Source organism: Sminthopsis crassicaudata, chromosome 1, assembly GCF_048593235.1.
Source record: "Sminthopsis crassicaudata isolate SCR6 chromosome 1, ASM4859323v1, whole genome shotgun sequence".
In the NCBI taxonomy this organism is placed as follows: domain Eukaryota; kingdom Metazoa; phylum Chordata; class Mammalia; order Dasyuromorphia; family Dasyuridae; genus Sminthopsis; species Sminthopsis crassicaudata.
In genome coordinates, this window is record NC_133617.1 from 147,877,218 (window position 1) to 147,899,945 (window position 22,728).

General features: G+C 35.9%; 1 protein-coding gene across 2 annotated transcripts; it reads left to right on the forward strand.

The window, feature by feature from the left end:
* Nucleotides 1-908: 908 nt before the first annotated feature.
* TP53INP1 (tumor protein p53 inducible nuclear protein 1) lies at nucleotides 909-21,592 on the forward strand. Of its 2 annotated transcripts, XM_074269174.1 has the most exons (5): nucleotides 909-1,155; nucleotides 12,961-13,213; nucleotides 13,719-14,043; nucleotides 15,541-15,672; nucleotides 17,055-17,194. In XM_074269174.1, the coding sequence occupies exons 2-4, from the start codon at nucleotides 13,105-13,107 to the stop codon at nucleotides 15,632-15,634; spliced, it is 528 nt and encodes a 175-aa protein (XP_074125275.1). In that variant the 5' UTR covers nucleotides 909-1,155; nucleotides 12,961-13,104; the 3' UTR covers nucleotides 15,635-15,672; nucleotides 17,055-17,194. The 2 variants fall into 2 exon arrangements, with proteins under 2 accessions (XP_074125275.1, XP_074125265.1); XM_074269164.1 differs by lacking the exon at nucleotides 15,541-15,672 and having other exon boundaries at nucleotides 916-1,155; nucleotides 17,055-21,592.
* Nucleotides 21,593-22,728: the final 1,136 nt, after the last annotated feature.

Here is a 22,728-nt window from a genome sequence, read left to right on the forward strand (position 1 = left end):
TTTTTCCCGGGCCCCTCCACGCAAGATTAATAAAGAAAATAAGTTATATTTGTATAACACTTTATGCTTTAAAACTTACTGGGTTTTGATCCTTTACCTAAATACCTTGTGAAATATTTCATCCCCAATTTACAGATGAGGGAACAGGCCTAAGAAAGTAAGGGACGTGCCAAAAAGTCACAAAACAAAGTTGGCACAGAGAGCCAAGGACACCTGGAGGAGCCCCGCGCAGGCGGGAGGTGGAGCTCCCGGAAGCCCCTCTGGGCCGCACCTGGGCGGCCCGACTCCTTCTTCCACACACTTAGAAGGCTTCCAGGTGCAGACAACTGGTTCAGTTTCCGGAGCCCGGTCTTCCAAATAGAGGTGGGGCCTAGAGGAAATGGTGGGGAGGGAAGGCCCTGGACAAAGAGTCCTGCAGTTCGCTGCAGCCTACACTTGAAAGCTCAAATACCAGCCCCTCCAGGGAGATGCGGTCGAGCTCGGACCAGACAAGGTCTCAGCTCCCGCGGGCCCCCGTTTGCCCTCGAGAACAAGACTCAGCCTTTTCCCTGGGGGTCGCGGGAAGCCAACTCTGGTTGGCTAGTACTCTTAGGGTGCCTCCCAGAAAGTGCTTCTTGTACTTCTCAGGCGCAGGTCCTCACGTCCGAGCCTTCTCCGACTCTCCTCGGCTGGTCTCCAAGCCCCTCCCCCCGCCCCGGCTTTCCCCAGCTCCCTCCCTCCTAAGTTCTTCTCTCCTTTGTTGCCCGGGCTTGTTTCTAACTTGAGAAGGTCTCGGGGCCTCGCCGCCAGGTCACGTGCGTTGGTGACAGCCTCTCCCTAGGCGGCCCTGCGGTCGCTTCTTTTCTTATTGGCCACTGGGCCCGGAGGGCGGCTCCAAGGGAGGAGCCGGGGGCGGTGCGGCCCATCAGCTGTTCCGTGAGCTACACAACAACAAAAGGACTGGAAGCCGCAGTGCTGCGACTCAGCGACTCGGCAGCTCCGCACCTCCGGCGGGTGCGGGAGCGGCGGCGGCGGCGGCAGGGGCAGCACTGGACAGACGACGAGAACTGAGAGCAGGACGTCGCTCGCTGCCCCCGCCGGGCTCTTCGCCGCTACCTCAGCCGCCTGGGGCGTTCCGAGCCGTGCCCCACTAGCTCCTCAGCCCCCGAGGCCAGCGTGAGTGTCCGGGCGTGGGAGGGGAGTGGGTCCCGAGAGCCCCACGCTGGCTTCGCTGGGTCACTTCCTGGCCCAGACCGGGCCACTGGCAAAAGGAGGTTGACCGTCCTGCGCCGTCTCCTGGACCCCCCAACCTTGGGCCGCGCCCGCATCGCTTTTTATTGAGTTTTACTTCCTCTTCCCGGGCCGCGGGGGTCAACCCTAGCTATCTCAAGCCGCTGAAGACCCCTTAGCTGCGTCTGCCGGCCGGAGTAAGGAGCCGAGCGGCAGTCGGGGCGGGGGCACAGGGCGGTAGCCTGGGAGAGGGGCTGCCCTAGGAACCGCTGGAACCGGGTGCGCGTCTGGTATCTGGTTACCGCCTCCTCCCCCTCCGGGTGGCCTGTTTTCTCTGCCATGGTGGGCAGGACCTCTTTTTTTCTCCGCCTCCTTGGGCTCTCCTCATCTACTGCACTTCTCCAGGCTGGTTGTGGGGGCACCTCAGCCCAGACAGACCCTCGTGCGTCCACCGCATTTCCGTCTCCGGCTTCTTAAGTCCCAGCTGCAGTCCACTTTCTGCAGGAACCTTTCCCCACCCCTTCTAACAGCCTTTCCTTTAACTATCCTCTATATGCTGTATGTAGTCGTGTTCTATATTTCCTCGCATTGGATTTGTGAGTTTCTCGAGGTCCGGGACTGCCCTGTAAAGGTTTCTCTTTGTGTTCCCGGTGCTTAGCACAGTGTCTGGAACTTGACAATTCTTTAATGAATGGTTTTTGACGGACTTCATTTCCGAGAGGGGCTCCATCCCATTTCCTCCTGATTGGAAAACCGTTCTGAAGCCATCGCTTCCTCGGCTTCCATCTTGCTTCCCAGTGACTTTACGTCGGGCCAGTTAATCAATAAGCACTTATTAAGCATGCACGATGTGCCAGGCATCGTGCTACGCTACAAAGAAAATCAGTCATGTATACGTAGTAAGCCCTTAAATATTCTATTTACTTTTGGCTTCCCTCTAATAGACGACTACTTCTTAGGATACTTTTGAGTTGGCCACATAGCCCCTTGGTCCCTTCTTATCCATTACAATCCTTAATGCACTCGAGCTCATCAAACCTTGTCCTCCTTATAAAATAAGGATTGTATTAACATCTCTCCGAAAGTGAGGAAAACAATGCGTTGACCTTAAGTGAGTCTAAGTTTGCAGTAACCTCGTGGAGGAGATGTTAGTGGGACTAGAGGAAAGCTTCGTAGGATCTGAGATGGCCTTGGTAAGGGTCGTCAATCACTTTGTCGCCCAAGAACTGCCCGGCGTTCCTCACTCTGTTTGATTGAATCGGGGTTATATTTTTTAGCCAAAGAAGTTTCAGAGAACTTTTGCCTGCCTCAGTGGAGGAAGTTCTCAGATCCATGAAGAATTGAATTGAGTATTAGTTGTTTTATATAGCTAAAGTAGTTGCTAGTGCTGTCCTGAAGCACATTGCATTTAATTTAAAAAACAAGACCCGGTTGTTAGTGTTGATAAAGTATATTAAATTAATTCCATGTTTACTTTCGAGGCTTTGAATAGTAGTGAAAAACTCTTTTCCTGATATTTTTAGGGAGTTAGCTATCTTTGTCCACTCTGGTTCTTTTGTATTTTGAGTAACTTTGGGGGAGTGAAAACTGATCTTTCAGGTTATTCCTTCACACTATTTAAATGTGCCATGAATTAATGTGCACTGTATTGTCCATCCCTAATTTTTTTTCCCGCTTCACCAAGAAACAAAAAAAAACCACCTGTGAATAGTACAGTATGAACTCTTATGACTGAGTAAAATTTGGCTTGTTGAAATAAATGTCAGTGATTTGCCCAAGTCATCCTTCTTTTTACAATACTTTCTACCATTTTAAAGGATTTTAAAGATGATGAAGTTCAAACTTTTATCATTTTACAGGTGAAGAGACTGTTCACTGTTATAGCTAAATTACAAGGAGATTGAAAACTGTCCAGGTCACCGGACAATTCAGTTCTTTTCCAGATTTCATTTAAAAAAGCCTGTAAATGGTCTTTAAATATTTGAGTAAAAAAAGGACATAATAATTCAATTTTTTTGGTCATTAAAGTTATTTGTTTGGTAGTAGCCTTCGCACCAGAAGTGGATTTTTAAAATGTTTTAAAAATGTGAGAAATCAGGGGGCAGCTAGGAGGCGCTGTGGATAGAGCACCAGCCTTGAATTCTGGAGGACCAGAGTTCAAATTTGATCTCAGACATTTAACACTTCCTAGCTGTGTGACCCTGGGCAAGTCACTTAACCCCAGCCTCAGGGGTAAAAAAATGTGAGAAATCAGGTTGTTTTTTTTTTTGGATTTGGAAGTTTTGGGAGTGGAAGATAAAATTTTCAGGCTTTCAGAGCTTATAGTGTAATCTGGGGGGAAAGTTTTGAAAGTCTTAGGCTAATATAATGTGACTAGATTATCTTCTATCACCTCATCCTTTTTCTTTTTTAAAAATGTTTTATTCTGCCCTAGAGAGTGGCATGACTTGGAAAACTTTAGGTTAATGAGTGGGAATGAACTACTTAAATGCTATCTTTTTACATTTCCTTCTGAGTAACTCACCCTAGGTCTGTACTTGAAACCTTTTTTGTATTTGAAGGTCTGTCAGAGCTAGAATTCTAAATAGCTCAGCTGAGGCATGGGAATAAGACTAAAGTGGTAGCTGTAAAAATCAAGCTTTAAATTTTCTGACAGAAATAAGGGAAGATGAATTCTTGGTAGTCTGAAAGCTAAATCAATTCTGACTAGATTGAGAACTTTGATCAGTGTTTTTTTGTTTGTTTTGTTTTTTTTTTTTAATTTGTTTTTTGGAGCCGCCTACTGGCAGCTCAAGTACAATTGAAAAAAAAAAAAAAAAAACTCCAAGTGAGACTAGTGGGTTGTAAAAAGTAACTGATTTAAGGCTGCATAATATCTTAGGCTTAAATTCTGGGACGCCAAAGTATAACAAGATTTTTTTGTCTAGTTTAATTATAAAAATAAATCACAAGGAAAAAAAAGTTCCTTTTCACACCATGCAAGGACATTTTACATTGTTTTTCAATTTACATCTTTTTTTTTTTTTTGAGGTTTTGAAGTGTTTTTTTTTATTAATTTTATAATTATAACTTTTTTTTTTGACAGTACATATGCATAGGTAATTTATTTTTTTTTCAACATTATCCCTTGTACTCCCTTCTGTTCCGAGTTTTTCCCCTCCTTCCCTCCATCCGCTCTCCTAGATGGCAGGCATTCCCATACATATTAAATATCTTATAGTATATCCTAGGTAAAATATATATGTGCAGAACTGAATTTTGTTGTTGTTGCAAAGGAAGAATTGGATTCAGAAGGTAAAAATAATCTGGGAAGAAAAACAAAACAAAACAGCGCTCACAGTTTATACTCATTTCCCAGTGTTCCTTTTCTGGGTGTAGCTACCTCTGACCATCATTGATCAACTGGAATTGGATTAGCTCTTCTCTATGTTGAAGATATCCACTTCCATCAGAATACATCCTCGTACAGTATCATTGTTGAAGTGTATAATGATCTCCTAGTTCTGCTCATTTCACTCAGCATCAGTTGATGTAAGTTTCTCCAAACCTCTCTGTATTCCTCTTGTTGGTCATTTCTTATAGAACAATAATATTCCATAACCTTCGTATACCATAATTTACCCAACCATTCTCCAATTGATGGGCATCCATTCATTTTCCAGTTTCTAGCCACTACAAAAAGGGCTACCACAAACATTTTGGCACATACAGGTCCCTTTCCCTTCTTTAATATTTCCATGGGATATAAGCCCAGTAGTAGCACTGCTGTATCAAAGGGTATGTACAGTTTGATAACTTTTTGGGTATAATTCTAGATTGCTCTCCAGAATGGCCAGATTCATACACAACTTTATCAACAATGCATCAGTGTCCCAGTTTTCCCACATCCCCTCCAACATTCATTATTATTTGTTCCTGTCATCTTAGCCAATCTGACAGGTGTGTAGTAGTATCTCAGAGTTGTCTTAATTTGCATTTCTCTGATCAATAATGATTTGGAACACTCTTTCATATGAGTGGAAATAGTTTTAATGTCATCATCTGAAAATTGTTCATATCCTTTGACCATTTATCAATAGGAGAATGGCTTGATTTCTTATAAATTAAAGTCAATTCTCTGTATATTTTGGAGATGAGGCCTTTATCAGAACCTTTAACTGTAAAAATTTTTTCCCAATTTGTTACTTCCCTTCTAATCTTGTTTGCATTAGTTTTATTTGTGCAGAAACTTTTTAATTTGGTGTAATCAAAATGTTCTATTTTGTGATCAATAATGGTCTCTAGTTCTCCCTTGGACACAAACTCCTTCCTCCTCCACAAGTCTGAGAGGTAAACCATCCCATGTTCCTCCAATTTATTTATGATTTCGTTCTTTATGCCTAAATCTTGGACCCATTTTGACCTAATCTTAGTATGTGGTGTTAAATGTAGGTCCATGCCTAGTTTCTGCCATACTAATTTCCAGTTTTCCAAGCAGTTTTTGTCAAATAATGAATTCTTATCCCAAAATTTGGGATCTTTGGGTTTGTCAAAGATTAGATTGCTATTTTTATTCACTATCTTGCCCTGTGAACCTAACCTATGCCACTGATCAACTAGTCTATTTCTTAGCCAATACCAAATGGTTTTGGTGACTGTTGCTTTATAATATAGCTTTAAATCAGGTACACTTAGACCACCTTCCTCTGACTTTTTTTTCATTAGTTCCCTTGCAATTCTCCACCTTTTATTCTTCCATATGAATTTTGTTGTTATTTTTTCTAGGTCATTAAAATAGTTTCTTGGGAGTCTGATTGGTATAGCACTAAATAAATAGATTAGTTTGGGGAGTATTGTCATCTTTATTATATTTGCTCGGCCTATCCAAGAACACTGAATGTCTTTCCAATTATTTAAATCTGAAAATTGTTCATATCTTGTCCTGTGAACCTAACCTATTCCACTGATCAACTGTTCTATTTCTTAGCCAATTCAATTTACATCTTATATAGACATGAAATCTGTTTCAATCATGGCTAGGTAAAACCTACTGTACAAACCTTTGGGATGTGTCTGACTGAATTCCATTCCCATAAATATTAAGCTTAGTCTTGTCTATATAAAGTGCTTCATCCAGTGAAATAGGTAGTATAAGTAGTACTTATACCAGTTTTTCAAATAAAGCATAGAGAAATTAAGTGACATGGTCATGCTCTTGGTCATATAGTCAGTGGTGAGCCCAAAGTGAACCTTGATCTTTCTATTCTAGAATCAGAATCTTGCCATGCTATCTTGACAGAATAGGACAGAATTCCCTTGTTTTGTAGGTTTGAGCCCAGAACTCTGCCCAATTTTTCTTTAATCATATTAAACATAATCCAAAATCTACTCTGTCAAAATAGAATTTGTAGGTCATATTATTTTACTAGTTAAGAAGAGCTAAGATAATTCCTCATAATTCTACTTGATTTCTAGGGTTATATTTAAAAGTTTGTCAGTTTTGAGTTTAGCAGGTAGGTGGTGAAATAAAATCTAGGCTTTGTCAGGAAGAACTGAGTTTAAATCTGGCTTGTGATACTTTACTAGGAGTGTGACTCTACCCTCTTTGCCTTAGTTTCTTCATTTATTGAAGTAAATGGCAAACCGCACCAGAAAACTCTGAAGGAAAACACAAAATTTGCTTAAACTAATTTTTCAGTTTCATCTTCTGAATCCTATATTGGTTTATATAGTAATACTGGTTTCATTTGTAGTAATGCCCAATAAGCAAAGACAATTGGTAAATTTGCAAAGCAGTGAATTCCTGATGAGCTCATGAAAACACCTTTGTGAAATTAATACTGATTATCTGAAGTGCTACTTGGCCATACCAGTTTTTTTTCTAGAGTCAGTCTAACTACAGGGCTTTTTAATAGCAATAATAGATAACATTTAAATAACACTTATAGTCTGCTAGGCGCTGTGCTAAGGTGATAATTTTATCTCATTTGACCTAACCTAATTTGTCCAGAATATTCTGCTTAGGGTAGCAGAATGGCATTGCCAGGACAATGATAAACCAGTGTTAAATTCTAAAAGTTTAGTAGATGAATTCTTCAGATAAAGATAGTAACATGGTTTAAATATAGTGTGGTGGACTTTGATCCAAAAATTCATATCCATGTTCTCCTCTATTTATAACCAAGTATGACCTGGAATAGGTTTCTCAGAGGCTCAATTTTTTCACCACTAGATAAAATGATGTCAGGTTCCAGTAGAACTAGTTCCTTATTATAAAAACACATATTTGCTAAGTTGAATTGTATTTTTGTTTTTTAATAAAACATTTCTCAGTTACATTTTAATTTGGTTCACTTGGAAGTTTTGTAGGCCATAAGTTTGATACCTTTATAGTAGATGAACCCTTCTAGCTCTAAACAAATGATTCTTCTGAAAGCTTGCCATTCCTAATTTTTTTCTTTTGACAGCAACCACTCTTCTTACTAGTCACTAAGCACTGACTCCTTCTGAGTCATCTATTTCTTTCCAGTTGTTAATGCCTATCTCCAGAAATTAGTTGCCAGTAATTACTTCTATTACTTTTATTACCCCAAAATTTCTCACATCAATTTCACTCTCCCTGCAACTATACGATCCTGTCTTTTTTCCCCTGACATTCTAACAACTGTGTGACTTTGGTCAAGTCAACCTTTGTTTCCTCATCTATAAAATATGACTAAGCTCACTTCCACTTATGAATCTACTGTTTTGTGATCTTCTTGCCTGCAGGCTGTCTTCCCTCTCATTCATTCTTCAGTCCTGCCTGAGTAACTCCATTTGATCACTATGGAACAGTTATGTCCCACTCTTCTTGATCTGGTTGACCAACTGTTCATGGGGTTTTCTTGTCAGAAATACTGTAATGATTTGCCATTTCCTTCTCTAGTTTTTTTTTTTTTTTCTTAATGCAATCCATGTTAAGTGACATGACATGCTGCTAGTAAGTGTGGATTTGAACTCATAAAGATGAGTATTCCTGACTTCAGGTCTAGCATTCTGTTTGTCCATTGCATCCCCTAGCTGCCCTTGGCTCCTGTGTATTAATTAGTGACTTTTTACTGACTATTCAGGAGGAGCCTATTCTTGGTAACTTTTATTTGTATACAACCTATTCTCTGGATTTCTCTATTGTTTAATGTAAATAGCTCCAAATCCAGTTATCTAAGTCCCTTTGGAGTCTAGTTTTACCCTTCATTAGATCTTGAATATCTTCTGCTATGCTGATTGTATTCTATTTGACTACTCTTTGTCAAACCCATATTTTGAAGCCCTTCTATATTATGCTTCAGACCATACTTTAATGCTTATCTAATAAAATGAAAGTGAATTTTTTTGAAAGCTCCACTTAGCACTTTATATCATTTATTTTGCACTTATGAGTTTATTAATCATATAATTTACATTTTCCCCCATAGTCTTTTCCTCTTTCTTAGACTATGAACTTGTTTTCTTTTTTCTTTTTCTGAGGCTGGGGTTAAGTGACTTGCCCAGGGTCACACACAGCTAGGAAGTGTTAAGTGTCTGAGACCAGATTTGAACTTGGGTGCTCCTGAATTCAGGGCTGGTGCTCTATCCACTGCGCCACCTAGCTGCCCCCTGTGAACTTGTTTTCAACAAAGTCTGTATCATGTCTTGCTATCTTTCTATAAGAGTGCCTTTCATGCTTTAAATGAATCTTTAATGAATTTTGAATACATGCAGAATCCTGAGCGTCCTTGCCCAACTGAATCCCATGGTTAGACCAACCTGATGTTTATCTTTCCTGTGGATTTTATGATATTTCTCTGTATTTGTTAAAGTAATATGTGCCAGGCACTCTGGTCCAGTATTTCTTTAGAATCAATGTCTTAAAAACAATGAATTTTAGAGATGGAAACTTTTCAGATCTAGTCCAAATTATTTTTATAGGTAAGGAAATGAAACTGTAGAGGAGGAAAGCAGAATCTAATTTCCCCCTACCTCTTTCCCTAGACAGCCAATATTACCAGTTCAGAGGTTTGCTACTATTAAATGTGATTTATGAGTAAATAATATTGAGAATTGATTATAATCCTCATTAACTGGATTAAAGAGTCAAAAAAGCTTGGGTTACATCTTTTTGGAATTGTGCTTTTAAAAGGTTTTGAAAGAATAGCTACAATTATAGAGCATTGAATGTTCCCAGCAAAAAATAGTTTCCACTAAATAAGCATCATAGGAAAGCTGGACATAGTCAACTGCTTCTGGGCCACACCCTTGTTCCTCATAGTAGGAAAATTTACCAGGAGGCAGACAAGCCACAGTAACTAACAGTATTTTTCTGAGCAGGATTTCCTGCTTTATAATTGATACAATATTTAGCCTACTTGGAGCCTTATCATTAGGCTTCTTCTCTGAAGCAGTTTGCCAAAAAGGTGATAGCTAGCACTGAAAAATGCTTCATTTAATATTTAGTTTTATCCTCATAAAAACCTTAAGAGGTAGTGAGCTTCCTAAAGAAGCTCACAGACTAATGAGTAAACAGCAAGCAAACGTATTTACAATATTTACATATTTACAACCAAGCTATATATATTATAAATAGGAAATATAACAAAAGGCTTTAGATCTAAAAGGAGTTAGGAAAGGCTTCCGGTAAAAGGAATATAGTTGATTCATAGAGGAAGCCTGGGAAGCCAGTCACACACCATGTTAGAAAAGGGATCTAAACCCAAGTCTTCTGATTCTGTCACTATTCATTTGTCCCTAGGATCTGGTATAAACCTTGATTGTAGTGTAGATGCTTAATGATAACTTAATTGAATGAAGCATGCATAGGAATGATTTTGGAAACAATGTGGCAAATAGTTCCACCTAAGTTAAAAATCAGTACACAGGAAAATTTAATAGAAGTGATAGAGCACTTTGAAATGCATTTTATTTTAATTTTTTTTCAAAATACATGCAAAGATCGTTTTCAATATTAGTCCTTGCAAAACCTTCTGTAAAACATGTTAGGTTAAACATGTACAATTAATTCTTCTATACATATTTCCATATTTAGTATGCTGAACAAGAAAAATCAGATCAAGAAGTTAAAAAAAAAAAAGGCAAGCAAACAACAACAAAAAGAAAATATTATGTTGTGATCCACATTCGTCCCCACAGATCTCTCTCTGGGTGCAGATGGCTTTCTGCATCACAAGACCATTGGCCTGAATCACCTCTTTGGTATTTGTTTGTTAGTTTGTTTCGTTTTTCTTTTTTTTTTTCTTTTTTTCTTTTTTTTTCCTTGAAGCTGGGGTTAAGTGACTTGCCCAGGGTCACACAGCTAGGAAGTGTTAAATGTCTGAGACCAGATTTGAACTCAATCCTCCTAAATTCAGGGCTGGTGCTCGATCCACTTCACCACCTAGCTGTCCCTGTTTTTATTTTCAAAACATATGCATGGACAATTTTTCAACACCTGACCTTTACATAGCCTTGTGTTTCAGATTTTCCCCTCCCCTTCCCACCAACCTCTTTTTAGATGTTAAAGAATCCAAATATGTTATACATAAAATTACCTCACTATTAAAGATAATAATCTTGTTGCTGTGTACAATGTTCTCTTGGTTCTGCTCCACTTGGCATCAGATCATGTAGGTCTCTCCATGCCTCTCAGAAATCATCCTGTTGCTCGTTTCTTATAAAATAATAATAACATAACATATGACATAACTTATTCAGCCATTCCCTAACTGATGGGCATCCACTGAGTTTCCAGTTCCTTGCCACTACAAAAATGACTGCTACAGACATTTTTTTGCATGTGTGGGTCCTTTTTCCTCCTTTATGACCTCTTTTAAAACTAGATAACCATTGTATTATCAATTTCATTGAATTAACACCTTGTTGTAGGACTAAATCAATCATATTGAGCTTTAAGTATATTTATCCAAAGTTCTTTCCCTTTACAGAACATTATTTGTATCATGACTCTTTATCAATTGAAGAATGGCTTCTGTTATACATTTGAATCAATTCTATTTTAGAAATGAGACCCTTATCAGAACCCTTGGATGTAAATTTTCCCCCCAGTTTTTTGCTTCCATTCTAATTTTGTCTATTGATTTTGTTTGTATAAAAACTATTCTATAAAATAAAATATTATATAAATATGCATTATATATAAATTAATATAATCAAAGTTATTCATCTTGCATTTTATAATATGTTCTAGTTCTTTGGCCATAAATCCCTTCTACATCTGAGAGGTAGATTATCTTTTGTTATCCCAATTTTTTTGTAGCATCATTTTTTTTTTTTTGCCATTATAATTTATTTATTTATAAGAAACAAAACCTCTCCAGAATTTTTTTTTTAATAACATTATCCCTTGTATTCATTTTTCCAAATTATCCCTTCCCTTTACTCCCTCCCCTAGATGACAGGCAATCCCATACATTTTACATGTGTTACAATATAACCTAGATACAATATATGTGTGTAAATCCCATTTTCTTGTTGTAACATCATTTCTTATGTTTAAATCATGAACTCATTTTGACCTTATCTTACTATAAGGTGTTAGGTGTTGGTTAATACCTACTTTCTGCCATATTATTTTCCACGTTTTCCAGCAATTTTTGTCAAATAGTGAGTTCTTATTCCAGAAGCTGAGTCTTTGGTTTTATTAAATAGTAGATTACTATAATCATTGACTTATGTCTTGTGAATCTAACTTTCCACTAATCAACTACTGCATTTCTTAGCCACTTAGACCACTGCTTTGTAATATAGTTTTAGGTCTAGTACAGCTAGACTATCTTCATTTGCATGAAATATATTATTTTAAAGAACTAAATTATTATTTTGTAATGAAATATTTTCTACATGAACTTTTTCTCAATAATATTTTATTTTTCCATTTGTATTTGTATGTAATAGTGTTTTGTTGTGGATGCAGATGGCATTTTCCACCCCAAGTCTATTGGAATTATCTTGTATCACAGCATTGCTGAGAAGAACTAAGTGTATCATAGTTGCTCATCCACACAGTCTAGCTGTTACTATGTAGCATGTTCTATTGGTTTTGGTCACTTCTTTCAGTATCAGTTCACATAAACCTTTTTTTCATATAAATCTTTTCTGAAATCGGTCTCATTTCTTATAGAACAATAATACTCCATTACATTCACAGAATTTATTTAACCATTCCCCCATTAATGTGCATCCACTGCTACAAACATTTTTGCATGTTAGTCCTTTTCCCTCTTTTAAAATCATTTTGGGATATAGATGTAGTAGTGATACTGTTCAAAGGGTATACACAGTTTAGCCTTTTGGATCAGTAGGTGTCTGAGGCTGCATATGAACGTGGATCTTACTGTAACTTAAAAGGCCTTCAGCACTCTTATCTTCTGTACTACTTAATAAACTGACTGTTGAATGATATTGAATCCTTATTTTGCATACATAAAATGAACATTTTCGTCTTCAATACTCACAGTAACCTCTCAGTGACTACAGGACCATTTTACCTGTTCTGTGCTATAAATGGGACACATTTATGTATTGGGGCAGTCAGAACTGACTGCCTTCCTTCAGTACAAATACTTTTGGTTGAACATGTAGCATGTTGGCCACTAAAGCAAATATAGTATAGGAAAGAAGTTTTTTTCTCTGCCACATGGAAAAGCACTTGGCTAGTCCTTTCTAGAAATAAAGGCAAGACTCACGATTAGAGGGCTATAAATGGGTGCTTAATTGTAATAATTCTTTTTTCTATTTCAGCTGAGGATAATGATTCTTCATACTCCATATCTTAAATAAGAATTTATGCACTTTAATTTTCTGTCGTGCCATTGGGTTTATTGAAGACACCGTTTTTGAAATCGCAGCTACAGAACTAGCCAAAGTTTCATTCTTGCCTTAACAATGTTCCAGAGATTGAGGAGTGTGTTTGTGGGTGAAATCAAGACCTCTAGCAATGAACCAGAATTTAGTGAAAAAGAAGATGATGAATGGATTCTTGTTGACTTTATAGGTAAGAGATCTTCAGTATGTGATCATGAGAAGTGGTAAATATTCTCAGTTTTTGCATAAATAAATTGGCAACGCTAAAGTCTTATAAGACTAAAATATAAAATTTTGTGGAAGGGGGTCAAAGTAACTGATTTTCTAACCTTAAAAAACTGATAAAATTAGACTTAGTTTTATAGGAATTCCACTTTCATTACAGATAATGAACTCTTTCATTTTTTGGTTTTCTGGAAATTTATTTGCTTTAAAAAACCCAACCCAAGAAAAATCAGTTTTTAAGAGCCATTAGGCACTCAGTCATCACTGATAATCATTTAGCTGACTAACATATAACCAAACTTTTATTTTTAGGAAAATAGAGGCAAGTAAACATAATATATGATGTTAATAACAGTTTCTCTTTTTTCTCCCTTTATGTTCTATGAATTTGATTATTTACATAATCAATGTGATGCCCATTCTACTGTGGAACTGTTGAAACAACTTGTTGAATTTGGAACACAATCTAGACACTAATTTTTCAACAGAAGTAGAAGAGGAAGACATCAGTGAAGAATCACCTACTGATCATCCTCAAGTATTTTCCTGTTTACCAGCTTCCCTGGAATGTTTAGCTGATAGCTACGTCCAAATTGAGGCCTGTCCAATGGAGGAGAGTTGGTTTATTACCCCTCCCCCATGCTTTACTGCAGGTGGATTAACCACTATCAAGGTGGAAACCAGTCCTTTGGAAAACCTTCTAATAGAACATCCCAGCATGTCTGTTTATAATTCCTCCAGGAATCTTAATGAGGGTAGCTGTGAGACCGAATTTCATAATCCGAGCAGTCCTAGGTAAGTTGTAAGTAACATATGTAATTTTAGATGAAAAGATAAAGTATTTCAAACAAACTTTAAAGATTTAATGAAAAGATGTATATGTTAATACAATATGGTAATTGTGAAAAAATCACTAAAGACTATAATATATGTATTAAACTATCCCATCTAGAAATAACTTTAAAATAAGTGAATTATACTTGACCTCTGTCTGAAGCTATAGATGGCATCTTGAAATGTTGCCATGTTTACCAGAACTCTGCCTCTTACTCCATGTTACAGGATTTAGGTGTTTTAATTTAAAAGTTAGATTTTACATAATTTAAAGAGGGATCAATGTATTTCCTTCTAAATGGTGACCAGCTATTTTAGATATGCTAGGATTTGAGTTTCAGACACAGCCTTGTATTTAGTTATATTTTGCAAAAGCATTTCTTTGCTGTTAATACTTCCACAGCACTTCAAAAATCACAAAATGCTTTATTTTCATAAGTTTATATAATCTTAAAAGGTAAGGTTTGCAAGGCAAGTAAGAATCTCTAAACAGCCACTTATTTTAGATTATCCTAAGCCAGATTCCTAGGTCTTCATCACTTCATTTGTCTAAATATTTTCCTTCTGTCTTATTTGTACGTAGACCAAGTCACTGAATAGTATCCATAAGTGATATATGAAATGAAAATATGCTCCTTGAACTGAAGACGATATTCAGAAATTTATAAGAAATTAAGGTTAAAAATAAGGAGGATTATTGATTTGCTATTATTTGATTGGCTAAAAAAGAGTGTTTGGAAAACATGCCTTAACTGGCCTGAATTACTGTGTTCAGTGTTAACTAAGTCTGCTGTAATATTTAATCTGCCTAAAGTATACTTAATCCAAAACATTAAGTTTATAAACAGATTAAAACATTGATTCATTCAGACTAAAAGTTTAAGGAGAGAAGAAAGTGGTTGATTATCACAGCATTTTGTTTTCTTGCTGAGGCAATTGGGGTTAAGTGACTTGCCCAGGGCCACAAAGCTAGGAAATATTAAGTGTCTGGGGCTAGATTTGAACTCAAGTTTTCCTGACTTCAAGGCTGGTGCCCTATCCACAGTGCCGCCTAGTTGCCCCAAGCATTTTTTTTTTTTTTTTCACACCTAACTTTGTCTAGTTGAGTAGTAAAGGATAATCTAAATATGATATTATTAATGCATAAATGATAGAAAGTTGACATCCAGCTTTGCAGTGTTTTAAAGACCCCTTAAATATCCTTTAAAATGACTCAGTTATTCTTATATGAACAAGCTTTGTATTTTTTGGTGTTTTTTTTTTATTTAAAGTTCTGAATTGCAGGCAGTTTCCAGCTTATACTCAGATAGGCTCTGTACTCAACACTTAGGAAGTCTCATGCTTCCCTTCTGCTGTCTCTAGCCCTCTACCCTCAATCCTGCCCTTTACTGGCTCTTGCCTGAGCCTGCTTAGGAACCCTCTGGTTCTCCTCTTACCCCAGACCTGGTCTAATTCTAGGCCTGGAGGTGGTGAAGGGGAAGTAGAGGGAGGAAAAACTTCAAACTCAGCAGCCATCCCTCTCTCAGACTTCCTTCTGACTGCAGTGTCCTAGTAAGGGAAAAACCCTGATTGGAGGATGTCGGTGGAAAGGTAAGCACTGAGCCAAGCCCTGGGATCTTAGGAAGGGAACAAACAGGGAGGGAGTAATTGGGGGAGGGGGTATGTGTTGGTATCAGGGTGAAAAGTTAAATAAGGAATGCTTTTAATGAATAATAAACATGCAATATTTTCTACCCAAGAACCCCCTCCTCCTGATACACATACACCAATATTACCATTGGGTAATTTAATAACTGATTTTCTACAATTTTCAGATTCTTAATGATCCATCTAACTCATTATGGGCAGTAGGTGTCATTTTAAAACAAATAAGATGGACTATTTTGATCCATTTTAGCTGTGTTACTGATTTGTCTATTTTAGTGATTCTACTATAGAATATTTTACCATTTTATTATAGAACTGAAGGGATCTTAAAGGCTGATGACTTGGGAGTCACAGTTCACACCTGATTGCAATTAAGCCTTTATAAGATTTATTTGTTCTGTCACAATCTTAATTAGGCAAGTCCATTAGACTCTGAATTTGAAAATCTTTATTTTTAAGAAAAAAAGATAATGATTTTAAATTTCAGAATTTACAAAAGTGGAAGCATTTTTATGATTATGAATTCTTCTATTTAGAAAAATATAGTTAGACATATAATCCATTCAGCAAATACTTATTGAGCATCTATTTTTTTTATGATCATGTTCTTCCTAAATATACAAAAGCAAATGATTGAAAATAACCATGTAAATTTGTCAGTGTAGATCTGAATCTCATATGTAGCATGTATTGGGAATCACAATTTTTTAACTCTTAAATACAATTCAAATTAGTATTATTTTGTCTTTAATACAGAATATATTATAATGCTATAATTTATGCTACATTTCTGATAGTACCTATCTATATTTCTCAGGGCCTTTTGTAGCTTGGGTTACATAATACCACTGAGTAAAATCAATTCTAGAGCACCTTAAGATTGAGCATTTTATTCTAAACTAAAGATTACTTGAGGAGTAGTTTCTTGTATATCTGGGAGAGTGTTTGTTAAAATCACATAACTGTTAACACAAATTTATATGCAATATTGGTCAAATTGTATATCCCCAAACATTTTTAATGCTACAAGCTTGTTAACAACATTGTTATCCAATAGCAGATGTTGGCTCTTCTAAGAGGTATCTAAAGTGCTCCACTATTCTATGCTACAAATGTATAGATGCTTTGTCAGTGAGTCTTATGCATGGATGTTTCAGCTAAATCTTACCCCAAAGACTACTGCACACAGACCTTTATAATGCTAATGTAATTTTAGATTTAGTTAAAAAAAAAATTAACTTGGTAAGTTTATTTTTTTAAATAACTGATGGATTTAGTTAATAACATTCTGTTTGTGAAGATTTGACATGTTTTTGCTATTTCAGAATGGAAGTACGGAATGAAGTGGGTCAACATGTTCACTGCTATGTTACGGCTCTTGCTGCTCATTCAACTTTCCTTGAACAAACCAAGAGCTTTCGTCCCACCCAGTGGATAAAAGAACATGGTGAAAGACATTCTCTGAACAGAAATAACCTCCGTCGCCAAAATCTTACCAGGGATTGCCACTCTCGGCAAATTAAGCACAATGGGTGGGTTGTTCACCAGCCTTGCCAGCGTCAGTACAATTACTGAGAATTCCAAGTCTTAATCATATCAATTTGTTGGTATATTGCTCTTGGTTTTATGTGTGAGTGTGGGTGTGATGTGTGTACATACACTCAAATAACGAAAGTGTGTATTTGCAGCTTGACTGATGATCAATCATTTAAATAGAATTGTTTTTCAAGGTAATTTTTTTTAAAAATTACATTCTGTATATCACACAATGCCTTGCTCTTAAGAGTTAACTTTTTCCTAAATTTTTTTCAGAATGTTTTAGAAACATCAGTACAATTGAAGTGTTTTGTATTTTGAGAATGTCTGATGACACAACTAAGTTATGTGAGTTAGTTGGCATTTTAAAGAAGTTTCTTAGTGATGAAATAGTCAGGTTTCAATTGAATTTCTTTTCTTTTTTATATTAATCAAAAGTTTGAGTAAACAATTTCTCAGGGTCAGCCATACACTTTAATGACCAGTACTTGATAATCTTTTCTGTATATAATGAACACTTTTTTTTTTTTTTTTTTTAACCACACTAACAAGCATGAAAAGGCAATGGTTGCCATGGACATAATGGAATCATGGCTGGACTTTTCTATTGAAAGAGAATTTGATATTATACTATTTCCTCATATAGTTCATTTTGATGTCAGGTACATTTAGTTAATAGATAGGAGTTAGCTATCTTTCTGATTATTATAATGATGTGGTACAAATATTACAGGTTATGAGACAGAAATACTTGTTTCATTTAATAAAAATTAAAGGCAGATCTGTGGTTTATACTTAGAAGTGTTCATTTTGTGTAAAGATGTTCATTTGTTCCAGTGTTTTGATTACTTAAGATATCTTCTTTTTGCCTATTGGTTAGTCATTATAATTGTGTACAATTTAATACAGCCTCTTCTCTTTTACACAATGAGAAACTAAAGTCTTTATTTCTAAACCTAGGAACAGGTTGTAAAAGCCTGTGGTGATAATGTGGTGTGGTATGCATGGTTTGACTCCTGACAAACACTGCTTCCAGACTAAGATTATCTTGAATGAAAATTAGTAGCTGGAGTTTTATTGTTTTGGTTTTCTGGAGAGAGTTTCTTGCTCTATGGGTTAATTTTTCTGCTTTGGGAAAAATCTTGAACTACCCTATTCTGTTTTCCTCATTCAATAAGGGGAATAAGAATACCTACTTCACAGGGATGTTGAGGATTATAAATGTTTGGAGTTAGAAGATTTCTAGAATTGGGCTTTAATATAATTTTAAGGGACTCTTTCTACTGAATTGGTTGTTATTTGGCTATGTATGTGCCCAGGGCTGTTTGTTAGTTCAAGAGAGCATGGTGCTAATGAAGACCAGGCTCTGGGCTTAATTTCCTTCAGGACAATTAATTAGCTGCACAAGAGAAAACCTAACAGATTTACCATTAATTTGTAGCTAGCCACTTTACAATTTTTAAAGATAGTATTTAGTGATGACTTTTAACTGGAGCTGTCTACACTACGAATTCCCAGTTTCTTGTATGATCCAGGGACACATAATTAGAACTCAAAAGTCCATTTTCTACTAGGACTAGAAGAATATTACCAGGCTGATAATTTATCAATCCTTTTTCCTACTATAATCCAATCCTGGCTAAATAGTAAATGCATGTGTTAAGATGCTTTCAAAAGGAAAGGCATTATAATCATGCAGAGTATTATTTTACATGGTTCTGTGTTGACTTCAGATGACTTCAGGAACTATTTGAATCTTTTCTTCCCCTTTTAAGTGGGAAAAGCTGTGTTGAATAGCACGGGTGATTGTAATTCAAAAAGGTCAAATGGTTAGTGTGTTTAAATGCTTAAAATAGTTTGTTCTTCCAATAGCATTAAGAAAGTTCATTTTCAGAACAGGGGATTTAAGTCTACTTTTCACGGCCTTCCCCATTATTTATTTTTTCTGATTAGGGGCCAAGTCCATAAAGCTCTGTCAAACTGGGCAAGTATTTTGTTAAACTGCTTGTGTTTACATGGGAGAAGAATGATTTAGAAACTGTTTGCTAATAGGGCAGTACAGTTGGATAACTTGAAAATAATATGGCTAAATGGCTTCTTGTAAAGCTTCTGAGTATTGAGAAGGAAGATTTTTATACATAGGTTACATGAAGTGCTGGTACCTCGAACTATAGATCTGACATTCAGTTGTGAAAATTTGCTATGGCCACATGAACAGATTAGTATAGAAGATTATTTTATTCTCTCTTTTCTAGAGGGCTATTAATTCACTCAGCTTTGTTAGTTACTACCCCTTTGTTTGCCTAACAGTTAGTTTTGTAAGCTTAAATTTTTTTTTTTTTTTTTCAAAAACTGTTGGAATTGTATGGAGTGAGAGTTACCAGAATATAGTGTGTTTTATAGCCATGCTATAGTATTTATGTTGGCATCAAAATTATCCACTTAAAATATAGTTGAAATCCTTGATTATTCAAGATGCAAGGCCAGTAGCCTAATTGGAAATGTGAATCTGATGTAAAATAAAACATGGCCAAAGAGATAAGGTTTTAAAGTTTATTAATAAATGTTAGTGGTCTGAATGAAATCACTTAATCTATGCTCCGTGAAATTCATACAAAGAGAAATAATGCCCCTTTTAAAATTTTTTCAGCTTTTTTCACTGTTGGCAGTTAGTTTTTGTTAATATCATTTAGATAGACATTACATTCTATCCTTCATATAGTCTTCTTAATGTGCTATAAACTGAAATTAATTATCCATGATTTATCTTCCATATGGATGGATATTAAGTTTGGTTTATTTAGTATTTTTGCAGTTCTAAAATTGGTTCAATTCTAAAATTTTCTGCTGTGGAGAATTTTTGTTACTGTCCTTGACTTGATTCATGCTACATGCTTTGTTTTATATACTTTTCTGTCATCAATTTAATTCTGTCCCAGCCCTAAACTAACTCTTCTAGTGGAGAACAATATATTTGCCTGATAAACCTTTTGCAACTTTTACTTATTTTATGCTTTCAAAATGAAATCATACTTTTCTTGATTTCCTTTAGGAGGAAAAGAGCAAGGAAGAGTATAGCCTAAATCCTTACTTTCTTAGAGTTGGAAAAGACAAAAATGAAGGAAGATTGAATTTGTTAACCTCAAATTAGAGCTATAAATGATCATTTTAAATAGTGAGATGAAATAGTGAAGTGAAAAGAACTTCCAAGTCTTAGGGCTTTTATTTTTACTAGAGACAGTTTAAGACTGCTCCTTTCTTTTGGAGATACTAATCTGTTTGGTGGTTTTTGTTTTAGTAATGTTATTACATTTTTTAAAGGTCTGTTCTTACTAATTGTTGTAGAACTGGGCCTACAGAATTGAAGCTCTTTTGTCAGTAGTCAAGTTAGAGTGATTACATCCATTTACATATGTGTTTGAAATGTTATTTAAAATTTTTTTATCTAGAAAGTCACATTTTTGTGGTTTAGCCTAGTCATATACCAGTTTTCTTAAAACTGTCCAAGTTTAAGCAGTTTGAAAACTTAAGTAGGAGGACATCTGTTTTAATACCTTTATTTTGGGAGGAGAAGTTACTTTCAGAAAAGGCAGCTTCAGTGCAAGATGTTATATATGGTTGCATATCATTGGGAATTCTTTTAATATATGTGATGGGAGTTTTATTATTGTTTTGGATTTAAACCTAAATGTTACGCTCCACATAATACTACTTTGTATTTTGTCTGGGATTTTTATTTTCTGTTTACAAATTGAGTCATTAGTGGAGAGGCTGGAGTATGTGAAGGGATTCTGCTGTCTCACCTTTGATTTGTTTTCCTCAGAGGTTCTGAACTTTTATGTTTATGTGTTACATATAAAGTAAAAGAAATGGCTTTGATTTAATGTTGTGAACATGTTGATCCCTTTCCCCTTAATCCCCAAGATAATACATTTTGTAACTAAGATGAAATAGTATTGTCAATTGGACTATGTGCCTTGTAAATGTGTTTCTATACACACAAAATTTGAACAACTTGAAAGACTCAAGGACATTCAGTTATTAGAAATACTGTACATCAATCTATGCATAAATGGCAGCTTATTTCTTGAGCCACTCACTGTCTAGTTTGTTTTTTTGTAGAAAATTTGATATTGATTGGTTCACAGAGGAATAGTTGGTTTAACAAAACAGAATGTTAACAAAACAGAATACAGCACTTTGCCAAAAAACAAGTGTAGCATTGCTTAAACGTGTACTAATACCAGTTTTTGTATGGGGGGAAAGGGGCCTGGTGCATATGTACTGGTCTTTACCTGTCAGCAAATAAATGTCTTTTGTTTCAAAATTATTTGTTCCTTTTTTATTTTTGAAATCTTTTTATATAGCAGTTAAAAATATAATTATTTCACAATATAAATATCAAGTAATCTCAAATTCATAGTAGGGTACCTTAGCTTGCACAGATGAGGTCTTCACATGAAAGTATGTATTGTGAATCCCAGGAGAAATAGCTGCTAGATTTCTCAAATCTAGTACCCCAAAGATATTAAGGATATGATTTTTTTAATTTTCTCAATCATTCTTGATATTCACCAGTATCCTGGATGGTCCTTGGTAATAACTGACCAAGCATGGATATTTAGGAAGGAAATATTATGGTCACATGGGCATTACTTAGTATAGTAATTGTCAAAAAACAAGTCCTTATTCTACTCTATCACAATGCCTCAGCCTTTAATTCTTAATGGAAGTTTTCAATAAAACTTTAATAAGCCCTGAACAAAGCTAAAGAGTTTATTACTCAATTTTGTTCTAGTGGGTTAGGCATCTATCTGTTCTACACTAGAATAAATTATTTCCTTTTCTCTCCCCAGTTCCAGCCTTTTCTTTGCAAAACTGGGTAATCATGGACTGAAAATATTCATACTGAGGACCTCTCCAAATCCCAACCTCATAATTCTTAGATAACTTTATAATAAAAAAGTTTAACATTATTTATGTTTTAGACCCAAAGTCACAAAACTAGTAAGAGACCAATTTCTGATTCCAAGCCCAGGGAATTTTTTGATATGTGGGAAAATAATATTGTATTATGTTGTAATTGTATATGTTTTCCTTGTTCTGCCATCTTTTTTTTTTTTTTTTTTTTTTTTGCTTCAGTTCATAAAAGTCCTTGATCTTTTAAGAATTCTGATTAGGATGGCTTAAGAGCATTCCTGCTCCGAAAGGGAATTAAGTAGAGACTCAGAATTCAAGTCAATTCAATTCAATTCAATTAAACAAGTAACAATTAGTGGACATGGAAAAACAGCAACTAGTCCCTGATGGCCAAAACATTATGTTCATGTAAATGAGAAACATCATTAACATACACAACTAGCACAAGTTAATGTAGGCATAAAGGATTAAACAACATGTAGGAGTTGGACAATAGTTGTTTGTAGGTGCATATGTAATTCGGAAATGTTTTATCAAAAATAA